The sequence below is a fragment of the Patagioenas fasciata genome, chromosome 19 (genome assembly GCF_037038585.1).
Source record: "Patagioenas fasciata isolate bPatFas1 chromosome 19, bPatFas1.hap1, whole genome shotgun sequence".
Lineage (NCBI taxonomy): Eukaryota > Metazoa > Chordata > Aves > Columbiformes > Columbidae > Patagioenas > Patagioenas fasciata.
The window spans coordinates 13319383-13337160 of record NC_092538.1 but is presented as its reverse complement, the minus strand read 5'-3'; the positions used below and the strand labels follow the sequence as shown (position 1 = coordinate 13337160).

The 17778-nt window shown below is 43.5% G+C and overlaps 2 protein-coding genes across 11 annotated transcripts; one reads left to right on the top strand and one right to left on the bottom strand.

Annotated features, from left to right (window-relative positions):
• Positions 1-344: 344 nt before the first annotated feature.
• Positions 345-15182, bottom strand: KIAA0753 (KIAA0753 ortholog). Of its 10 annotated transcripts, none has more exons than XM_071817124.1 (16): positions 15044-15182; positions 14496-14633; positions 12611-13223; positions 12034-12140; positions 11700-11762; positions 11245-11460; positions 9870-10080; positions 8972-9201; positions 7718-7887; positions 5853-5942; positions 5599-5686; positions 4122-4295; positions 3144-3225; positions 2920-3040; positions 2524-2748; positions 345-1782 (listed from the first exon to the last, which is right to left on the bottom strand). In XM_071817124.1, the coding sequence occupies exons 2-16, from the start codon at positions 14562-14564 to the stop codon at positions 1743-1745; spliced, it is 2499 nt and encodes an 832-aa protein (XP_071673225.1). In that variant the 5' UTR covers positions 14565-14633; positions 15044-15182; the 3' UTR covers positions 345-1742. The 10 variants fall into 10 exon arrangements, with proteins under 10 accessions (XP_071673225.1, XP_065708864.1, XP_065708865.1 ...); XM_065852792.2 differs by having other exon boundaries at positions 345-907; XM_065852793.2 differs by having other exon boundaries at positions 345-907; positions 8972-9171.
• Positions 14971-17725, top strand: TXNDC17 (thioredoxin domain containing 17). The gene is made up of 4 exons (XM_065852799.2): positions 14971-15544; positions 16371-16452; positions 16744-16819; positions 17438-17725. The coding sequence occupies exons 1-4, from the start codon at positions 14986-14988 to the stop codon at positions 17504-17506; spliced, it is 786 nt and encodes a 261-aa protein (XP_065708871.2). The 5' UTR covers positions 14971-14985; the 3' UTR covers positions 17507-17725.
• Positions 17726-17778: the final 53 nt, after the last annotated feature.

The following is a 17778-nucleotide window of genomic DNA, read 5'->3' as shown; positions in this document are numbered from 1 at the left end:
TGCCAGACAAGTACCAGGGGAAGAGGCCCAGCACCCAGGGGTGGACTGCAGGATGCCCAGCAGGCTGCTGCCCTGTGCTGTGCTCACATCTACTGAATGCTGCGCCGCAAGAATCCTTCCTTTGGACAGCCACCTCCGAAAAGAGCTAATCCGGGTACATGTGCCAAGTACGGAGGTCAGACAACATCTTTCTTACATGATACTGAAAGCACTACACAGCAAACAAAACAGATTTTACTCTAGATTGTTCTATCTTGGCTTTAGAAATGCTTCCTTCTTCTGACACACCTATCAGATCTATTAAATGCATTTTACCAAGAAGAATAAACTAAAACCCATAGGTCTGAGGTAGATAAGTCAGATTCTCTCAATTTTTAATCAGAAAACTGAGGCACAGTCCAGCTAAGTCCACGGCACTGTTTGAACGCAGTCCTCCTCTCAGTATGTTATTCTAGTAAGAAGATCACACTTAAAAACAAATGAAGTAATACAGGTATACAAATGGATCAGTATTTCTACCAAAATATATAAACTTTACTTGTAACAGTTCATTCTATTTGCAACACTACAAAAAAAAAAAAATCCTGATAAGCACAGTGTAATAAAGTCCAAAAAGGAAAACATTGTGATAATGGTTTTATAAAAATCTGAGATGAATTCTTGATGGACTTAATTTATTTGATGAACAGAATCTCACAGACTTTTAAAAAACCATGAAAAATGAGATCATCTGATGACCGTTAGACTGCGGCTGACGCTGCATTTGGTAACGGGCAGGTTTGAGGGCATTCACTGCGCCGGCTGCAAAAACTCTGCCGTGAACACAGCTTCCGCGTAATCCTCGCAGACACCCTGCAGCTCGGCGGCCACGTCGCACAGCGCTGCTTCCGCCAGCTGCTCTGCAAGGCTGGGGGACAGGGCAGGAAATAAAGACAAGGAAAAAGTTCAGAAAGTCGGATTTCAAATTCCAGTCATTCATTCCATTGATATCAATGATCTGATTTTAAATGGCAAATACTCATGTTTTTTCATTATTTTTACTGCTTAGCCCAAGAAAAGATCTGATATGTGTTCTGATATGTGTTCAATAAGATATCAGAAATTCCTTCCTCAGTCTGCTTCATAGCAAAGAACATACTTGAGGCTCAGAAGTGTTGAGAGATCCCAGTTGCTTCCTTTTTTCAAACTCTTAGATACTAATCCTGCCTTCGGAATAAGAGTTGCCATAGCATGGTGCTCATCCAAAGGCCGCTGAAGTAAATGGGAAGCATCCTCTTGATTCAGCTGCCACGGAATCAAGCCCTACTGAGCGCAGTGAAGTTCAAGGAAAAGCGAGACCAGAATTTTCAGTTTTCATTGATCTCTAGACCACAGCAGATGTTACAGAAGGGAAAACTATTTTAGTGTAAGAACACGATTGTTTACTGGCCTCTTGAAAACTTCACAATTTTGCCTATGTTCTGAAATATCATAAAGTTAGTCTTTCTAAGGCCTTTTGAGCACAGGATGGGAGTGTTTCTTTTAAACATTGTGATACTATTCTATATAAAACTATTTCTAATGCCCTTTGGTGGTAAGAGTAAGTCAATGAGGCATGCTGGATATCGGATTGCTTTGTAGTTCGATTTCGGGTAACAAGAGGTATCAGGCAAAGGGCAGCAGTGGAATCCAGCGGTTAGGAGCCGCTCACTGCTACTTGGTCCCCGAGGGCGCCGGTCCCTGAGCTGCCCAGCGCACGCCGGTCATGAGGAGGAGCGCGGCTCAGGGGGGCAGACGACAGCACTGAGAACGGACAAGGCGTATTTCAGTGGTTCAGCTCAATAGATTCAAATACAGTAGTATAACCACAGTTATTAAAAATGTGCCTGCTTATCCAGAGTTGGGCAAACTGTCAACACATGATTAATTTCATACATGCAAGTCATCTCAAATACTGCAGGACCTGTTCGTGGAAACACTGATGCAGACCCAATGTTACTCAAATGAGCTGTATCACTGATTGTGATGCTACTGCATTAAAAATGTGAGCAGAAGTTTAAAAACTCTTGGCAATTAAGCCTGATGTCCAATCTGCCAAGACGGACAATTATGGCAAACCACTCCATCTACAACCACTGAAGTTAGATTTTGTAATTCTTAATACGCCAGAGTTTTCTACTTCCATTTATCTCCTCCAATACTCAGAAGTCTTCTGATTTCCACCCTGCAGGGAATTAATGTCCCCTCTATGTCAACTCATGTTGTGCCAGTATTTCTTCAATTCTGAAAGAATAGGACTAGCAAGGTTCAAGTTCAGCCTGTATTTCCGTGCTTTTTGAGGGGCTGGGACTTTACAAGACCAATAGGTGATTTCTGAAGTACATCATATTTCCAGGCAATTGTAGGCAATCACTCAAAGACTGCTTCTGGCTTTCAATTTGGAATTTAAATGTCCCCTTCCCCACTCCTTTCCTGAATAAAGACAGAAAAACCTGCTCATCAGCCGATAGATTCACTTCAAAAACACAAGAATAGTTTGTATACCTCTCAGCGATCTGCCATGGATCGAAACTGCCTACCGCCTCATGGGAAATGAGCTTTAAGTGATGCTGGTATCTGCTGTTGTAGTCCAGGATGCTCTGGAGCATATGCTTTGGCACAGAGAGACACACACAGCACTCTTTTTGTAGAGGGTTCCGAGTCAAGGGCTGCAGAATGTCATTTCCAGGCTGCAACTTCTCCTCTGCTTCTTTGTTTTCATCAATATCACTGGAAACATAACATAGTCATTAAGCCAGAACGTGATTTTCAAGTATCTTTTTGGAGGATCAGAAAATTTCTTCAAATAGTACCCACACTTTTCTGTAATTAAAACACTATAATGAAGACACACACCTCACATGCACTACAGTTTAGTGTAAGGCTGAATATTCTACTTACTTGACATCAAAACGTTTTTCAGACAAAATGTCCATTTCTGGCTCTGTGTGTCCAATTAATTTGGTTATCTGAATTGGATGAGGAGATGTAGGTCGTCTAGCTATTGATTCAATTTGTTGTTCTAGAAGGAAGAAAATAACATTTAAAATTATTTTGATTTCAAAATATCTGAATTTGAAGACACGGATTACAGGAAAAACAAATTGCTTCAAAAAGACACTTACCCATTTTGCCTTCCTGGGCCCAGAACTCCGAATCACAGTACACAATCTGGGTAAATCTCCTGCGTACAGCCTCCTGGTATTTCTGGTTTTTAACATATAAAAACAATTAATCAACACATACCCAGCTATTCAGCTGTACTAGTTATCACTCAATAAGAAAGCAGCTCATGATGCTCTTTGGTCAAAGGAGGCTTATTTTGCCTAGTGAACACAGAAAAGGGGCAGGGAGGTGAAATAATGCTAATCATCTTGTTCAAAGTGCCGTACTTAAAGACTCAGCAAGTTGTCAGTACCACGTCAGCTCCCCCCATTGCAGACCAACAGCAGTCAGCAGAGCAACTGCGCAGCCCTCACGCTGCTGCTCCTGCCTTGCCCGCAGGGAATTCAAACGCAGGCTCAAGTACCTCACATGGACCAGGACACCGCACAGTGCAAGCTGTACACTTCCAACTTGTGAACAGATCTCATTAACATCTACAGAGAAAGATGGATAAATACAGGGACAGACAACCATGTATTTGTCAGACTTCTCCATGTTGCCCTGGAAAATGTTTTGGATTGCAAGTGCGTATTTCCTTGAGATGCTCATGCTACTAGAATACCAGGATTCTATATTTTAAAAAAGGAAAAAAAAATCATAAATATTCAAATATTTCAAAATCTGTGAGACAATCAACACAATCGCCATACTGATTGTCCCATTGACATATGATGATATAAGCCACAAAGTCTTGAAGTGGGAAGCAAACTCAGGTCTACCGACTCTAACATTAGCAGCAAAACCGTTAGGGCAAACATTCTTCCATTCTTACACAATGTTTTGCCTGAGGTGCAAACTCCATCCAAGTCCTTAACTCATACACTGGTCCAGTCAGACCTTGCTTCATTTAAGAATGTAGATACTTACAGATATTACAGGGTATGGGCAGTAAACAGGAAATTGGTTCTAATGAGACCAGCCAACAAAGAAAATCTTACTTCAATTTCTTCCATTCTTTGCAACATTGACTCCAGACTGTAGGTGTCAGCCAGAGGCAGAGCCTTGGTCTGGAGTCTCTCATGCTGCTCCATACTCCACAGCTCCTCAGCAGTATCTTCCAGAAGATCATCCAATAGCTTTTCACTCAGAGTATCTGCATTTGCTGCAATGTGCTGTTTAAAAAAAAATTTAAAATAAACAAAAATCCCACCACCGCACAGCCAATGCAAGAAAACAAACCAAACCAAACCACAGCTGGGGGAAGAATGCTTACAAATCAAACATTTCTGACAGAAGCTCATGGAATAATCCAACTGTCATTTCAACTTTTCCCTTCAATGAAAATGCAAATAAATTCCTGTTGTCCTTCCACCCACACAATAAGCCAAACCAATAAAAACAGCTTAGTGTGTTCCCACCAGTCAAACCAGTGAATATGGAAAAAGCTTGCTACACAACTATGTTCCCAAGTTGAAGACAAATTGTCACCGGTTCAGAGATCACCCAGGAATTCAAGAAAGTGACGGCTCCCATCTTACAAAACATCACACGCATTTAACTCATACAGTCACTGTCCCAGAGCTGCTCCAGGTGGTGATGAGTAAATATATAGGATCCAGGCCACACCTGTAGCTTTCAGTTGTGTCCAATTTTACCAGTTAGCCATTGTACACTATCACTTTTTATTTACCTGTATTATTTTATATTAAAACATTTTTCCCCTTAAGCAACTTCATACATTCATGGTCACATCAAGAAAAATATACAAAAGATATGATGTTAGAAAGAGCTTCCTCCTTGTTTCCTATTGGTTACAGAACAATACTTTAGAGGCACACATCCCCATTCAATTACACCGGTTTAATGATGTGGCTTATGTAAGTTGAGCTTGCTAAGTTCATGAAATCAGTACTACTTTTCCAGATGCATTCTGCTATATGGCAAAGACAAAAAATAATCTTAAATGTCAGACAGCTTTACTCTATGACATACAGATAGAATATACCTTCTCAGCAGCATGAGTTAAAAGGCAGTGTGTAAATGAAGAATTCTTCAAATGACAGTTTGTTTTCCAAGGAGAGACTGATCTTATAAATAAAATGTAAATCCTCTCATAATAATCAAGCTTTCTGTATTATTAGTCATTAATATTACCGGTATTATAAGAATTATTAAAATAATCTTGTCAAGTCCAGTCACGATCAGCATGGGACTGTTAAGACCATTCAACAACTTAAAAATGCATCTGCTTGACAAGAAGCTAACAAAAAAAAATGCAGCTTTGCCAAACTTAATTACAATCATTCAAGACCCTCCTACTGAAATGGAAACGCACTCTCCAAACGCCCAAAACTGTGTTGACTAAATAAATATGACTTGCATTAAGTTGTAAAGAAACTGTGTGTTGCCCCTTCACAAATGTTTTACAGCTCCAAAGGCGTCATTCAGACAGCGGCATGAACTTGACTGCACTACCTGTGTCCCATCGGACATCGGTTCCGAGTGCTCCCGTGCTGCCTTCTCAGCTTTGTCTGCACACTGGGCTGGAGAAGCACTTCGAGACCTACACAAAAAAGAACAAATGAAAATGCCATTCTTAAACCTGGAGTGACTACAATAATTTCAAAAAAACAAACAAATAAATGTACTTTTTAGGGGACTGGTGGGAGTGGGGAGAAAACCCTATCAGATCTGACACTACTTATTAGCTGCTGAAAGTAAGCCATTACCTTAACTTTTGTATTTTCTCCATTTCTCCTCTGCTAAGGTCAGTTAGAACCTTCACTCTTCTTGAAGCTTCTGCTTCAGGCCACACTAGTCTTCAAAAATAAAACAGTAACATAGAGGGTTACAAAATGCACATTCTAACAACTGAAGAATGGAATCGCATAGAATCACAGAATCGACTGGGTTGGAAAAGACCTCAGAGATCGAGTCCAACCCTTGGTCCAACTCCAATCCGTTGACCAGATCATGGCACTCAGTGCCATGGTCAATCTCAGTTTACAAATCTCCAGGGCCGGTGTGTCCAGCACCTCCCTGGGCAGCCATTCCAATGCTGACCACTCTCTCTGCACAGAATTGCTTTCTAATCTCCAGCCTCAATTTCCCCTGGCAGAGTTGAAGCCCCTGCCCCCTTGTCCTATTGCTGACTGCCTGGGAGAAGAGCCCAATCCCCACCTGGCTAGAACTGCCCTTCAGGTCGTTCTAGAGAGTGCTGAGCTCACCTCTAAGCCTCCTCTTCTCCAGACTGAACAAGCCCAGCTCTCTCAGCCTCTCTCCATAGGGCTTGTGTTCAAGTCCCTTCCCCAGCCTTGTTGCTCTTCTCTGGACCCGCTCCAGCACTTCAATCTCTTTCCTGACCTGAGGGGCCCAGAACTGAACACAATACTCCAGGTGTGGCCTCCCCAGTGCAGAGCACAGGGGAAGGATCACTGCCCTTGTCCTGCTGACCACGCTATGTTTGATACAGGACAGGACACCATTGGCCTTCTTGGCCACCTGGGCACACTGTTGGCTCATGTTGAGCTTCCTGTCCATTAGTCTCCCAGGTCCCTTTCTGCCTGACTGCTCTCCAGCCACTCTGTGCCAGCCTGGAGCGCTGCAGGGGGTTGTTGTGGCCAAAGTACAGCACCCGGCACTTGGCCTTGTTGAACTTCATCCCATTGGAATCAGCCCATTTTTCCAGATCCCTCTGCAGAGCCCTCCTGCCTTCCAGCACCTCCACACTCCCTCCCAACTTGGTGTCATCAGCAAATTTGCTGATGATGGTCTCAATCCCCTCATCTAAATCATCAATAAAGATGTTAAACAGAACTGAACCCAACACTGACCCCTGGGGACACCACTAGTGACTGGTCAGCTGGATGCAGCCCCGTTCACCAGCACTCTCTGGCCCCATGATTCTGAGTTTTAGTTTAGAAAACTTGCAGAAAACTTCACAGAGAAAATTAATACTGGTGTTAAGACCATATAAGCCAAGAAATGCTGTTGGGAGCCAGGGATCTTTAATTACGTTTCTGCTACTGGCAAACAAGCAACTTCATGGCTACCCACAAACAGTGCACAGAGACAAGCTCCGTGCCTTACCATGCACGCTGCCTACTACTGCATCTCCTGCTTCAACTGCCACAGACAGCAGTCCCGAGGCAAACTAAATTTGGGGAGCCCTGGTCTACCGGATGCTGAATATATAAAATAGACAAACCTGCACTGTTACTGGCTAGGACAAAGATACATATTTTGTCTTTCTGGAACAGGGAAATAATTATTTACCCTCTTAATGCAGTGCAGTGAATATCCGTTCTGCAAGCTGCGTGTTTTGTCAATGCCTTGCCCAGCACAGTTTAGCCTCTGACTCCCAGACAGTACTTGGACCTGATCCAGGAAAAAGCACAAAGCGATGCTGTATGGACAAGGCCACTTTGTGCTGAGTGGGAAAAGAACACAACCACCCAGTAGTAAGCTGTGCTGTGCCACTTGCCTTCACGGTCTGACAGCCAGGCCAAATCCATCCTGTTTACCAGTACAGATACTGCCGCGTTTCCACAGGGAAGCAGGGGGAAGACAAGGTTCCGCCAGGCTGTGAACGTACCGCTTAGGTGGAGCACGTGGAGACGGAGGGTTCGGAGGCACGTAGGCTGTTCTGCTCTCCTTAACAAGGCGTTTGTTCTCTTTTAGCTGGAAAGCTATAGTTGTCTCTTGAAATCGGGCATGCTTTCCGTGAGGCCGTACCCGCCTTGATTTTAGAGATTTCTGCATTCCCTCAAAATTAACACAATCACATTAGAAACATATATTCCAGTTGTTGAATTTTTCAAGTATTCTGAAGCATTCTGCTTCAGAATTTGTCCTGAAGTCATGCCTGCTGGCTTTGTTGCACAGTCAGTATGTGGAGGTTGTACAGCTGATCTAAAAGGAAGCACAGCTGTGCCTGAACAGAACATATGCTTAATCCTGCAACTACTGCTTTGTAAACAGTTCAAATTTGTCCAACGTTGCACTTCCTGGGGAAAAACTTATTCTGAAATTTAGAAGGTTGCCAAGGTAACATTTTATTCAGCCATGAAACTACTATTGCCACATTTTTATTTGCTACAGAGACACTTAGACCAGTGCCCTCAGCACGAATTATTGAAATGCTTAACCTTCCTGCCCAAAATCCTCACTGACAGATAGATATGGGAAGCAGTAAAAGTTACACCTGTGTACATCTGTGTTACTGTATCAGATCTGATTTTTCAAGCTGAGAGTGATACTCTGAGGAAGATTTTTTAAAAAGGCATTTAATATAAAATGCCAACTATTTGTAAAATTTAGCAGTTTGAAATACTCTTTAAAGAACTCACTTGTTTGCATTACAGAAGCCTCTTGCTGGTTGCACAAAGGACTTAACCAGAAGCCAGAATTGGTATTGTGAAGTTTGACAATTTCTGTAATCAATGAACACACCCTAACATGAACATGCTTAACATATCCTCCTACCAGTGATTAGCATTAGCACAATATGACTGCTGAATGCATTCTTCACGGCAGAAGATGGCCAATAAGAGGAAAATATTTCAGCTTTGATTTCAAGTTTAAAAATAACCATGCTAATATCAAACATTAAACTAGGTTAGGTGAAAGTTCTCCTTGCTAATTCTGTTACTCATTGTTTCAAGTTGTACAGGAATAATAACACTACTTTCCAAAAACATTTGATAGAACAGTCATAACCACAAGAAATCATGCAGTAGATGACATAGTTTATCGTGAGGAAGTGCAAATCTTGACAGCGTCTTACATTATATAACAAATCCCAGAGGACAAATAGAAGAAAGCATAAATCCTTTTATCACTTCCATACCTGTGATTTTGCAGGTAATAACACACCTTTCTTCTTCAAAGGGCCACTTTCAAGGATGGGATCTCTTTCTACAGCTCTGGCTCTCACCAGTGCTTCCGTGCTTCCTTGTAGAGTGGCGTTTCTCCCTGGAGTGGGTGGGTCATTTTCTTCTCTGAATTCATTGTGCAATATATGAGCAGAACTGTTTGCCTTCTGAACTGCTGAAATATTTGTAATATACTGATGTGTATCTGTGTCAAAAATAGTAAATGAACTTCCAACTGTAAGCTGAAAGGGGCAAGAATCATCTTCATTAGCTCTGTTATGCTAGGTATAGCAAATTGTGAACTTTTAAGCTCTAGCGTAACTTAAAAAAATTAAATAAAATAATTTTAAAACCCCTTGTATTTCCTGACAACTCTTAAATAGGCTTTATTACACTGTTTTAATGAACAGAAGATTTGGGGGTTTGTGTGCATATACATATTTTTATATATAATTTGAAAATACACACATATATGAAAATAAAGGGAAAGCCTTTTGGTAGTAATTGCCTTGGGACATGTAGGCGATAATAATCACAGAATCCCAGAATGTCTGGGGTGGAAGGGCCCTCGAAAGCTCATCCAGTGCAATCCCCCCAGATCAGGAACACCCAGAGGAGGTTACACAGGAAGGCGTCCAGGCGGGTTTGAATGTCTGCAGACAATACTCAACACATCGTAGTTGCATTTAAACCTGCAAGTCTGTCATCTCAGGGGAACAACTGCAGAAAAATGCAGAACAAGGCCATGTGAATCTGGTAACTACACATGGGCTGTTCCACTCTTCTGACCAACAATACATAACATACTGCAACGCTCAACCGCAGATGGTAAGTTAATGAATAAAAATGTATTGAATAATTCAAAATACAAACCAGCCAAGAGACTCCTGGCGGCTGGAAGCTTTCTAGGTTCTTGTCCATGCTGTCCCTTTAAGATGAGAGGTTTGTTTTCTCTTTTTGGAGGTATAAGCTCCTTTATGGGTGGAAATGTGTCACTGTTCCTTGGAGATTTGCCCTGAGATGCTGAAATACATTTCTTTACTTTTTGGGGTGCTTGTTTTTTTTCCAGCAGTGAATCCAGATCCTGCACCAAATATTTAGAATTGTAACTACTCTCTCAAAAACCCGATGTAATAATGAGAAGCAAATTCAAGAGATTCTAAGTAGTGGGAACTTTTTTGGTGTGGTTTTGGTTTTTGTGGTAGTGATTATTCCTGATAGCTTGCTCATGCAGAAGTTTCTTCAGATTATTAACTTAAATTTTACAGAAAAGGCTTGCATTTTTGTATTTACAATTGACTCCAGCAAATGATCTGCTTACAGCACGTTCAAAAAGAAATGGACACAAAGGCCACAGACATTAAAAAAAAAAGCCAACCAGACTGTGGTAAGACAGACAGAAACTTCTTCCAGCGCTAAGTCCAAAATTAAACAATTCTACCTCCTTTCCTGTTGCCGGGCAGTCAGCGCTGCTACTGCTCTCATAAGCAGTTCAGAACAGTAAAAATAAAAACACAGCTCTTACAGTTAGAACAATATTTTAAGGAAAATAAAAAATCTTATCACTATTGTATCGGTTGCTTATAGTCAAATTAATTGAATACTGGTTTTGTAATAGTCTAGGTTACATAGGTTCTTACTTAAAAGAAATAATCCTGTAGATAGGAACTGCAGCAGGAAATGTAAAGCAGAACTTGTCTATTATACCAACAACATGTTTTAAGACATCAGATACCACTAACAAGAACCAGTGGAAGGGCATAGAGCTTAAGTAACTCTTGTAGCTACAACTTTATCTTCTGCCAGAACAATTCTGTACCCACCACCACCCAGACGCTCATCACTAGTCCTGATGGCTAAAGCATGCACTGCAAAACAATAATCACCTTAACTCACACCAGTGTATAAAATGCGGTTATTTCAGTCCTGAAAATGGCAAACAAATCAGGAACTGGTATTTGTGTTACCACCATCATTACCAGTCCTCATGCTATCAGAAGAGCCCATAACGATAGGAACGGCATCAACAAGAACAGCAGCAAGTAGCTCCAGTGTTTAGGACACAACTCTATTTTAGACCACCATTACTTGGGAACACTGGAAGCATATTTATACGTTAGAAAACAAACCCACACCACAAAACCAACAGTAAGATATTCTGCCATTTCAGGACCACACGATACAGTCTGCAGTCTTGTATTTCACCACATCTTTTCTGCCTTAGCAAAAACGAAGTGTTTTTTCCTACCTCAACTTGCAGCAAAATATCTATGATAATGTCAGAAACAGAAGAATCCACTTCTAGTTTGGCGGAACAGAGAGACAGTTGTCGAATGAGACTGCCCAGTTCCTTGTAGTGGGCAGGAATCTGCTGCTCTGCTTGATCTGTGAACTGATTGGCAAATGCCTGCAAGGCTCGTACAGCTCCTCTGTGTGCGGCCGCCAACCTGGACACTGCTCGAGACTGGAAAAACGAAACATAAATGCTTCAACAGCTACAGCTTCTGTGACCGATAAGAACTGAGGAGAAAGGGAAGCAGCCCAAGTGAGAGAGGCTTCTGTGAGGATGAGATGAAAGGTGCGGGCGCAAAGAAGATCTCCCTGCTGGGCAGGGCTCAGATGCGCCCTAGACAACCAAATTCATTTGCCAGAGAACTTTCTGTCAGTAAGTTACTCACAGCCTGAAGAATAACTACATCTTACCTTTTTAGTATGTTTGATTTTATGAGGACTCAGTTTCTCTAAATCATCCTGAATTTCTTTTACCTGTTTATCAAGAAAGGAGGGAGAGAGCAGAAAGTCAGTCAGAATTAGCTCTAAATGAACAATCTATCTTCACTGTAACATCTGAGTGAAAGTCCCAATTTTCCAACAGTAATGCTCATCTCTCTGTCCAGTCACACCATTCACATCTAAACTAGAATGCTATGGAAGTTCAGAGATAACCTGATCAAATTTCTTGTTTCAGTCCATTTCTGTCAAATTCATCACAATAAACTTGCTACTATACATCCCAATTTAAAATGCTGTTTCCTACCTGTTGCCGGAGTACATACAGCATCCGAGCTGATCGTGCAGCTTGTTTCTGTCTCCTCACACAAAGTTGTTGCTCTTTATCCGGATCTAAAATTTCTCTCTCTCCCCCTAAAAAGCATTAAATGTAAAGTTCTATGTCTTAATTTAATGTGTGAAAATCCTGTTTAAGCCACAATAACAAACATAATTTAGCAATAAGGCTCCCTCATGCAGAACCAATACCCAATATATATTTTGCAGGGCTCCCTTGAGCAGTGATGCAAGGTAGATACTTTAACTCTACATCGCCAATAGCCCTACAGACACAAATATTTTTTCACCCACATTAAATAGCCTACCACTAATATCCTGTCATTGCAGGGTGGATTGGAACTGCCCACAAACAGAGATATTAAACCCTGCTACTGCTTAAACTGGCTAAGCATTCTGGCTTTAATCTACTTTTGAAAAAAGCAGATAGTTCTCAAAAATCCAGAACTAAACACAGATTCTAATCTAAGCCAAAAAAAAACAGAAAGGAAAACAAATCAACAAACTGCTGTAGACTTTTATAACATTATTATTGCTCAATCTTACACCTTTTTTAGTCAGTTCTTCAATTTTCTGGACGTAGCTCCTCAATTCCTTTTGCAGCCGTCGGACTTCCTGCAGATTTTTATCTTCCTTTTTGTTTCTGTTTGGCCTGGGGTCCGGTCCTGTGGCGCGGGAGGAGGGAACATCCAAACCAGCTGGTGCTGGTCTTCCCTCACTTGGTGTGCAGAGAGAAACCTTAGCGCCAGAGGAGGTACTCTCCATTTGGGAAGGCTCACTGAGTTTCTGCTGATACTTCAAGCAAGTTTGAGACTTCAGTGCATTTTTATTTTCTGGGCTTTCAAATACTTCAGTCTTCTGCTGTTGTGACTTCTGGGCCAACAATGGTTTACTGACGGCACCTCCAGACACTTGCTGTTTCACTTGCTCTTCAAGATGTCTTCGTTTTATGTCCCTTTTGGCAAGCTGAATAGCCAATTTTAGTCTCTCTTCAGATACCACTGAAAACATGCTAGTGCTTCTTGTACTGGGGTCCTCCCTTCCACCCAGATTTCTCTGATCATTGGATGCCTTCAGTTTTTCTATTATAATTGGGCGGGGGTTAGAGAATCTGAGAGCCAAGTTCTCTGGAAGCGCAGGAACATTTCTATTAAACTGGAGCTGTTCCGAAGTGTAAAAAGAGCTGATGTTACATGGAAGACTTTACACAGGTGATGTACCTCTGCTGCACCTCACATTAGAATGCATGGTCATGCTGGTACTTCCTCAATGCATGCAAGGCATCCTATCCACTCAGACAAACGCGAGTGTTCAAAATTATTTTGAATTAAGCTTTTAGATCACCCTGTAAATAACATAGCGCACTTATCTGCAACTTAGGGTGGGTACACACACTAAAAAATCTGCTCCAAAGCGACCGGGTAATGGACAATGAATGCTCTCACAAATATTTTTTTTAAGAGTTCAAACAATAAATTTAATGAGTTATAACAACAACTAACAGTAGTAATATAAATGGGTATGATGATATCATAGTGATTTAGTAAGGCATTACTAAATTTACAAAGGTGACTGAGGAGAAATTATGAAGATGCATGATGAAGAAGAAATGGAAAGCTGAAACATGGTACCAGAATGAAGTTTCTAGGTTCAGTTTCCATGTAGTAAAGTAAGAGGTTAAGATAGTGTAATGGTTTAGACTGGGATAGAGTTAAATTTCTTCATAGTAGCTGCTACGTTTTGGATTTGTGGTGAAAACAGTGCTGATAGCGCACCACCATTTCAGTTACTGCTGAGCTCACAGTGTCAAGGCCTTCTCAGCTCTCACAGTGCCCTGCAGCAAGGGGCTGGAGGGGACCCGGCCCGACAGCTGACCCCAGCTGGCCCAGAGCACACGACACCGACACCGTGCTCCGCAGTAAAAGCTGGGGGAAGAAGGAGAAAAGGGGGGATGTTTGGAGTTATGGTGTTTGTCTTCCCAGGTCACTGTTACACATGATGAAGCTGCAGAAATGGCAAAACACATGCCTGCTGATGGAATACAGCGAATTAACTTCTTATTTTGCTTTGCTTGTGCATACAGTTTTCACTTTACCTATTAAACTGTCTTTATCTCAACCCATGAGTTTTCACTCTTTTACCCTTCTGACTCTCTTCCCCACCCCACCAGGGCAGAGCAAGCGAACAGCTGTCTGTTAGCTGCCTACTGGAATCAAACCACAACAGACAGGTAAATAATATCTACAGGTGTAGTTTCTGGTCTATACCCTTACAAAAGGACAGTGTCAAGATTATGTATGACAGCATCATGAAAGCAAGTATGAAGATCTGATACTCACTAGTTGGCTGTCCCAAGAAGTGGGTCATAATAATCTTTTTGTAAGGATCTCAAATGAAAACCAATTCAGCATCACTGCAGAAGTCAAACAATACCTGCGTTTGTAAAGCTTTTGCTTCATTCCTGTATAGCTGGGTAGTGAATGCAAATGTAGCATCAGACATAGTTGGCTCGCTGGGTCCTATCACATTGGCTTGATGCTGAAAATCCAGTTATTTGTCCTTTGCTTACAACTATGAACATAAGAAGGGGAGATTCAGGCAAGACATGAGGAAGAAATTTTTTACAATGAGGAGGGTAAAATACTCAGACTATGAGGTTCACACTGTGGACCATAAGAGACTGACGCAGAACTTCTGTAGCTATTGGTGACCTAGAAGGGAAGCAGTACCTGCAACGGTGAGAAACCAGCAAGATGGCCTAAGGCCATGCCGAAGGCACCCAGGTCTGCACGGAAACGTTACTGTCAAGGGACATGCCCATACCTAAACTTCTCCACAGAGAAGGATTTAAAATATGATGCGTGGCGACTGGCAGAAACTTATGTCTCCTTCATCTGCCTCTGAGAACTAAAAAGTGAGCAGGATGCAACACACAAGGCTGTCACAACTCCCCACCCCGCCTCTGTCTCCGCCGCTCGTACCTCGTCCAGGTCCCGCGCAGCTCGGGTCCGGACGCCTGTTCGGCCGCGTCTGCCGGCGGGCTTGGGCAGGCGAGGGGGCCACTCCGCGGTGCCGCCTCCCTGCGGCAGCTTCGCCTCAGCGCTGTGGGCGACAGCCCGGGGTGACTGCTCCTGCTCCCGCTCCGCCTCGGCCTCACGGCGTCCCGGGCGGGCGGGACCGGCATCAGGGGGCCGCTGTGGAGAGGCGCGGGGCCTGGGCCCGCTGTTCAAACCCGCTCCTGGCAACCGCCGCCGCAGGGGCCGCCGGGAAGCGGCGAGGCGGCCGCAGCACCGCGGAACTACGGGGCCCGGCGCGGAGCCCGCCCCTTCCCGCCGCCGCCATGGGCTGGGAGGAGAAGCAGGTCCGCGGGTACCCCGAGTTCGTGCAGACGGCGCAGCGCTACCATGGCCGGCCCATCTTCGCGCTCTTCTGCGGCGACAAGGATGCCGAGGGCAGGAGCTGGTGCCCGGACTGCGTGACCGGTGAGTCCCGCGGGACGCCCGCTCCCGCAGCGGAGAGCGCCCTTCTCCCTGGCCCCTGGCAGAGCGGGCTCGGTGGCCCTGAACGCCCAATGCCGCTCGGGCCGGCCGGGCGGCCCTGCCCGCGGGGTCGTGCTGCCGCCTTCCCGCTTGCCGGAGGAAGCTGGAGGGGGCGCGGTGCGCTCCCTGGAACGCCGGGATGTGCCACCTGCGTGCCTGGGCTGAGCCGCTCCTGGGGCAGAGCGGGCCCACAACATCCACCTCCGACAGGGGATCGCGGGTGACCAGGCGCTGGCTGCCGCCCCAGCGAGCTGCCCGTGCTGCCCTCGGTCTGCCCGCCGCATTGCGCTGGACGGCACGTCGCGCAAGGCTGTTCGGGGACGCCCAGCAAACCATTAGATGTGGATCTTGGGATCAGTTCCTTCACCTCTGCGTTGTGTCAGGAGGCAGAAGGGACCTGCCAGCCGGTCTCTGGCAGCAGACGGTGCAGGCAGTTCCTCAGGAAACACTGTGCCGTGCTTTCCTGATCGTATACGCCCGAGCGTGTAAGGCAGCGCGTGCCACTGCTCTGGTGGGCTTTCATACAAATAGGAGATTTGGGTTTTTCTTACTTGTTAAAACAGAAATTGGCCTTTAATCAAAGGCCAGTCTCTTCAACACTGAACATGTAGAAAGCTTTTGGATAACCAGATGGAACAAAATACAGCTCTCTACCTGAAGCAGACGAAACAGTAATTGTGGATCTTGCTGGTCAAGGTAGCACATCTTGCTGATTCTGTAGCACAGTAACAGTACCGACTACTAACAGATTTTTAAAATTACTCCCTAGCTGAACCAGTTGTGAGGAAGGAACTTCACAACATGCCTGATGAGTCTGTATTCATCTACTGCCTAGTAGGAGACAGAGCCTAGTAAGTAACTGTTTTAATAGCAACAGCTGATATAACTTTGCTATTCATGGACTGGAAGTTAACTAAACTGCCAGAACAACTTGCTGAACTGTCCTTTTCTGCAAGGAATTAAGCAAATTTTTGAGGTCTACACTATCCCTAATGTGAGCTACCTGCATGCATGCTTGTTCTGAGAAGTGCGCTGGGCAAGTGTGAGCAAAGATCTTTGAATTATCCTTTTGAAGGATTTTTAACAGGCTAACTTCAAACTGCACCTCTACAAACTGTACTAAACTCCTTCCTCCTGAACAGCTGGAAAGACCCCAACAATGAATTCAGGAAGAACCTGAAATTAACAGGAGTGCCTACACTACTTAAATATGGAACAGTAAGTGGTTTATTTTATGCTCTGTATCTACAGGCATTCAGATGGGAAAGCAGCAGGAACTTACAGCTGTAAATTAATCAGTCATGCATGTTTTCTGATCCCCTCTCCTTTAACAAGAGCAGACAATTAGAACAGCTGTTCTGCTCCCACCCATGCACTCTTTCTGGCTCCAACGGGGAGAATCACTCTGCTTTCTGTATAATGTTATCTATAATATAGTAAAGAAGATGTGTACCCTTAGCACATAGTGGTCAAGGGGTAGAGAAGATACTTAGCAACATATTGTTACCTCCCTGACTTGCAGCTCCTCAAATTTAAAAAATGCAAATGCTGAATGATGGGAGTGAAATAAGGTTATATGCAGTGTTCTCTTCATTCAAACAGACTACAGCTCAAGTTCTAACTTGTGCATCTTATTTAAATTAGCCATTACTTTGCAATGCCTCTTCCAAGGCCAGAAAACCCTCAGGCGTTTTTGAATTATTCTTACCCTTGTCTGCTCCACCCCACCCTCCCTGGAAAAACAATTGTTGGTATGGCTCACGTTCCTATGTGCAAATGGATCCAGTGGGTAAGCTGTTTTGAATCGCCTCTGAAACATTTTAACTTCTCTTTCAGCCTCAGAAGCTGGTTGAAGAAGAATGTTTCAAAGCAGATCTTGTGCGCATGTTGTTTACTGAAGACTAAATCCTCCAGTAGTCAATCATTTACAAAGACGTTAAACTCAAGTAATTTGCAATGTCCTTTCAAGGAATCCTAAACCTTTTTAAAACTTTAATGGTTAATTACTTCAGGCTAGTCAAGATGTTATTAAATTCTAGGTCCAAACCTTCCAGTAAAATCCTCCAACAAAAAAACCTGTATCTTTCCTTCCATGTTCAAATAAACTTAACTTTGCAAACAGTCTCTTTTCGAAGATGCTGAGCTCATGTTCTGAACCGAGAGAGCACCCTACAGTT

Excerpts from the sequence above, each read along its gene's own strand:
- KIAA0753 (XM_065852785.2), bottom strand. The coding sequence starts at position 14,564 with ATGTCTGATGCTACATTTGCATTCACTACCCAGCTATACAGGAATGAA. Across the intron at positions 7,888-8,971 it reads TATTACCTGCAAAATCACAG|GGAATGCAGAAATCTCTAAA; the intron begins GTATGGAAGTGA and ends GTTAATTTTGAG. Across the intron at positions 3,226-4,121 it reads AAAGAATGGAAGAAATTGAA|AAATACCAGGAGGCTGTACG; the intron begins GTAAGATTTTCT and ends GTTAAAAACCAG.
- TXNDC17 (XM_065852799.2), top strand. The coding sequence starts at position 14,986 with ATGCAACACACAAGGCTGTCACAACTCCCCACCCCGCCTCTGTCTCCG. Across the intron at positions 15,545-16,370 it reads GTGCCCGGACTGCGTGACCG|CTGAACCAGTTGTGAGGAAG; the intron begins GTGAGTCCCGCG and ends ATTACTCCCTAG. Across the intron at positions 16,820-17,437 it reads CACTACTTAAATATGGAACA|CCTCAGAAGCTGGTTGAAGA; the intron begins GTAAGTGGTTTA and ends CTTCTCTTTCAG.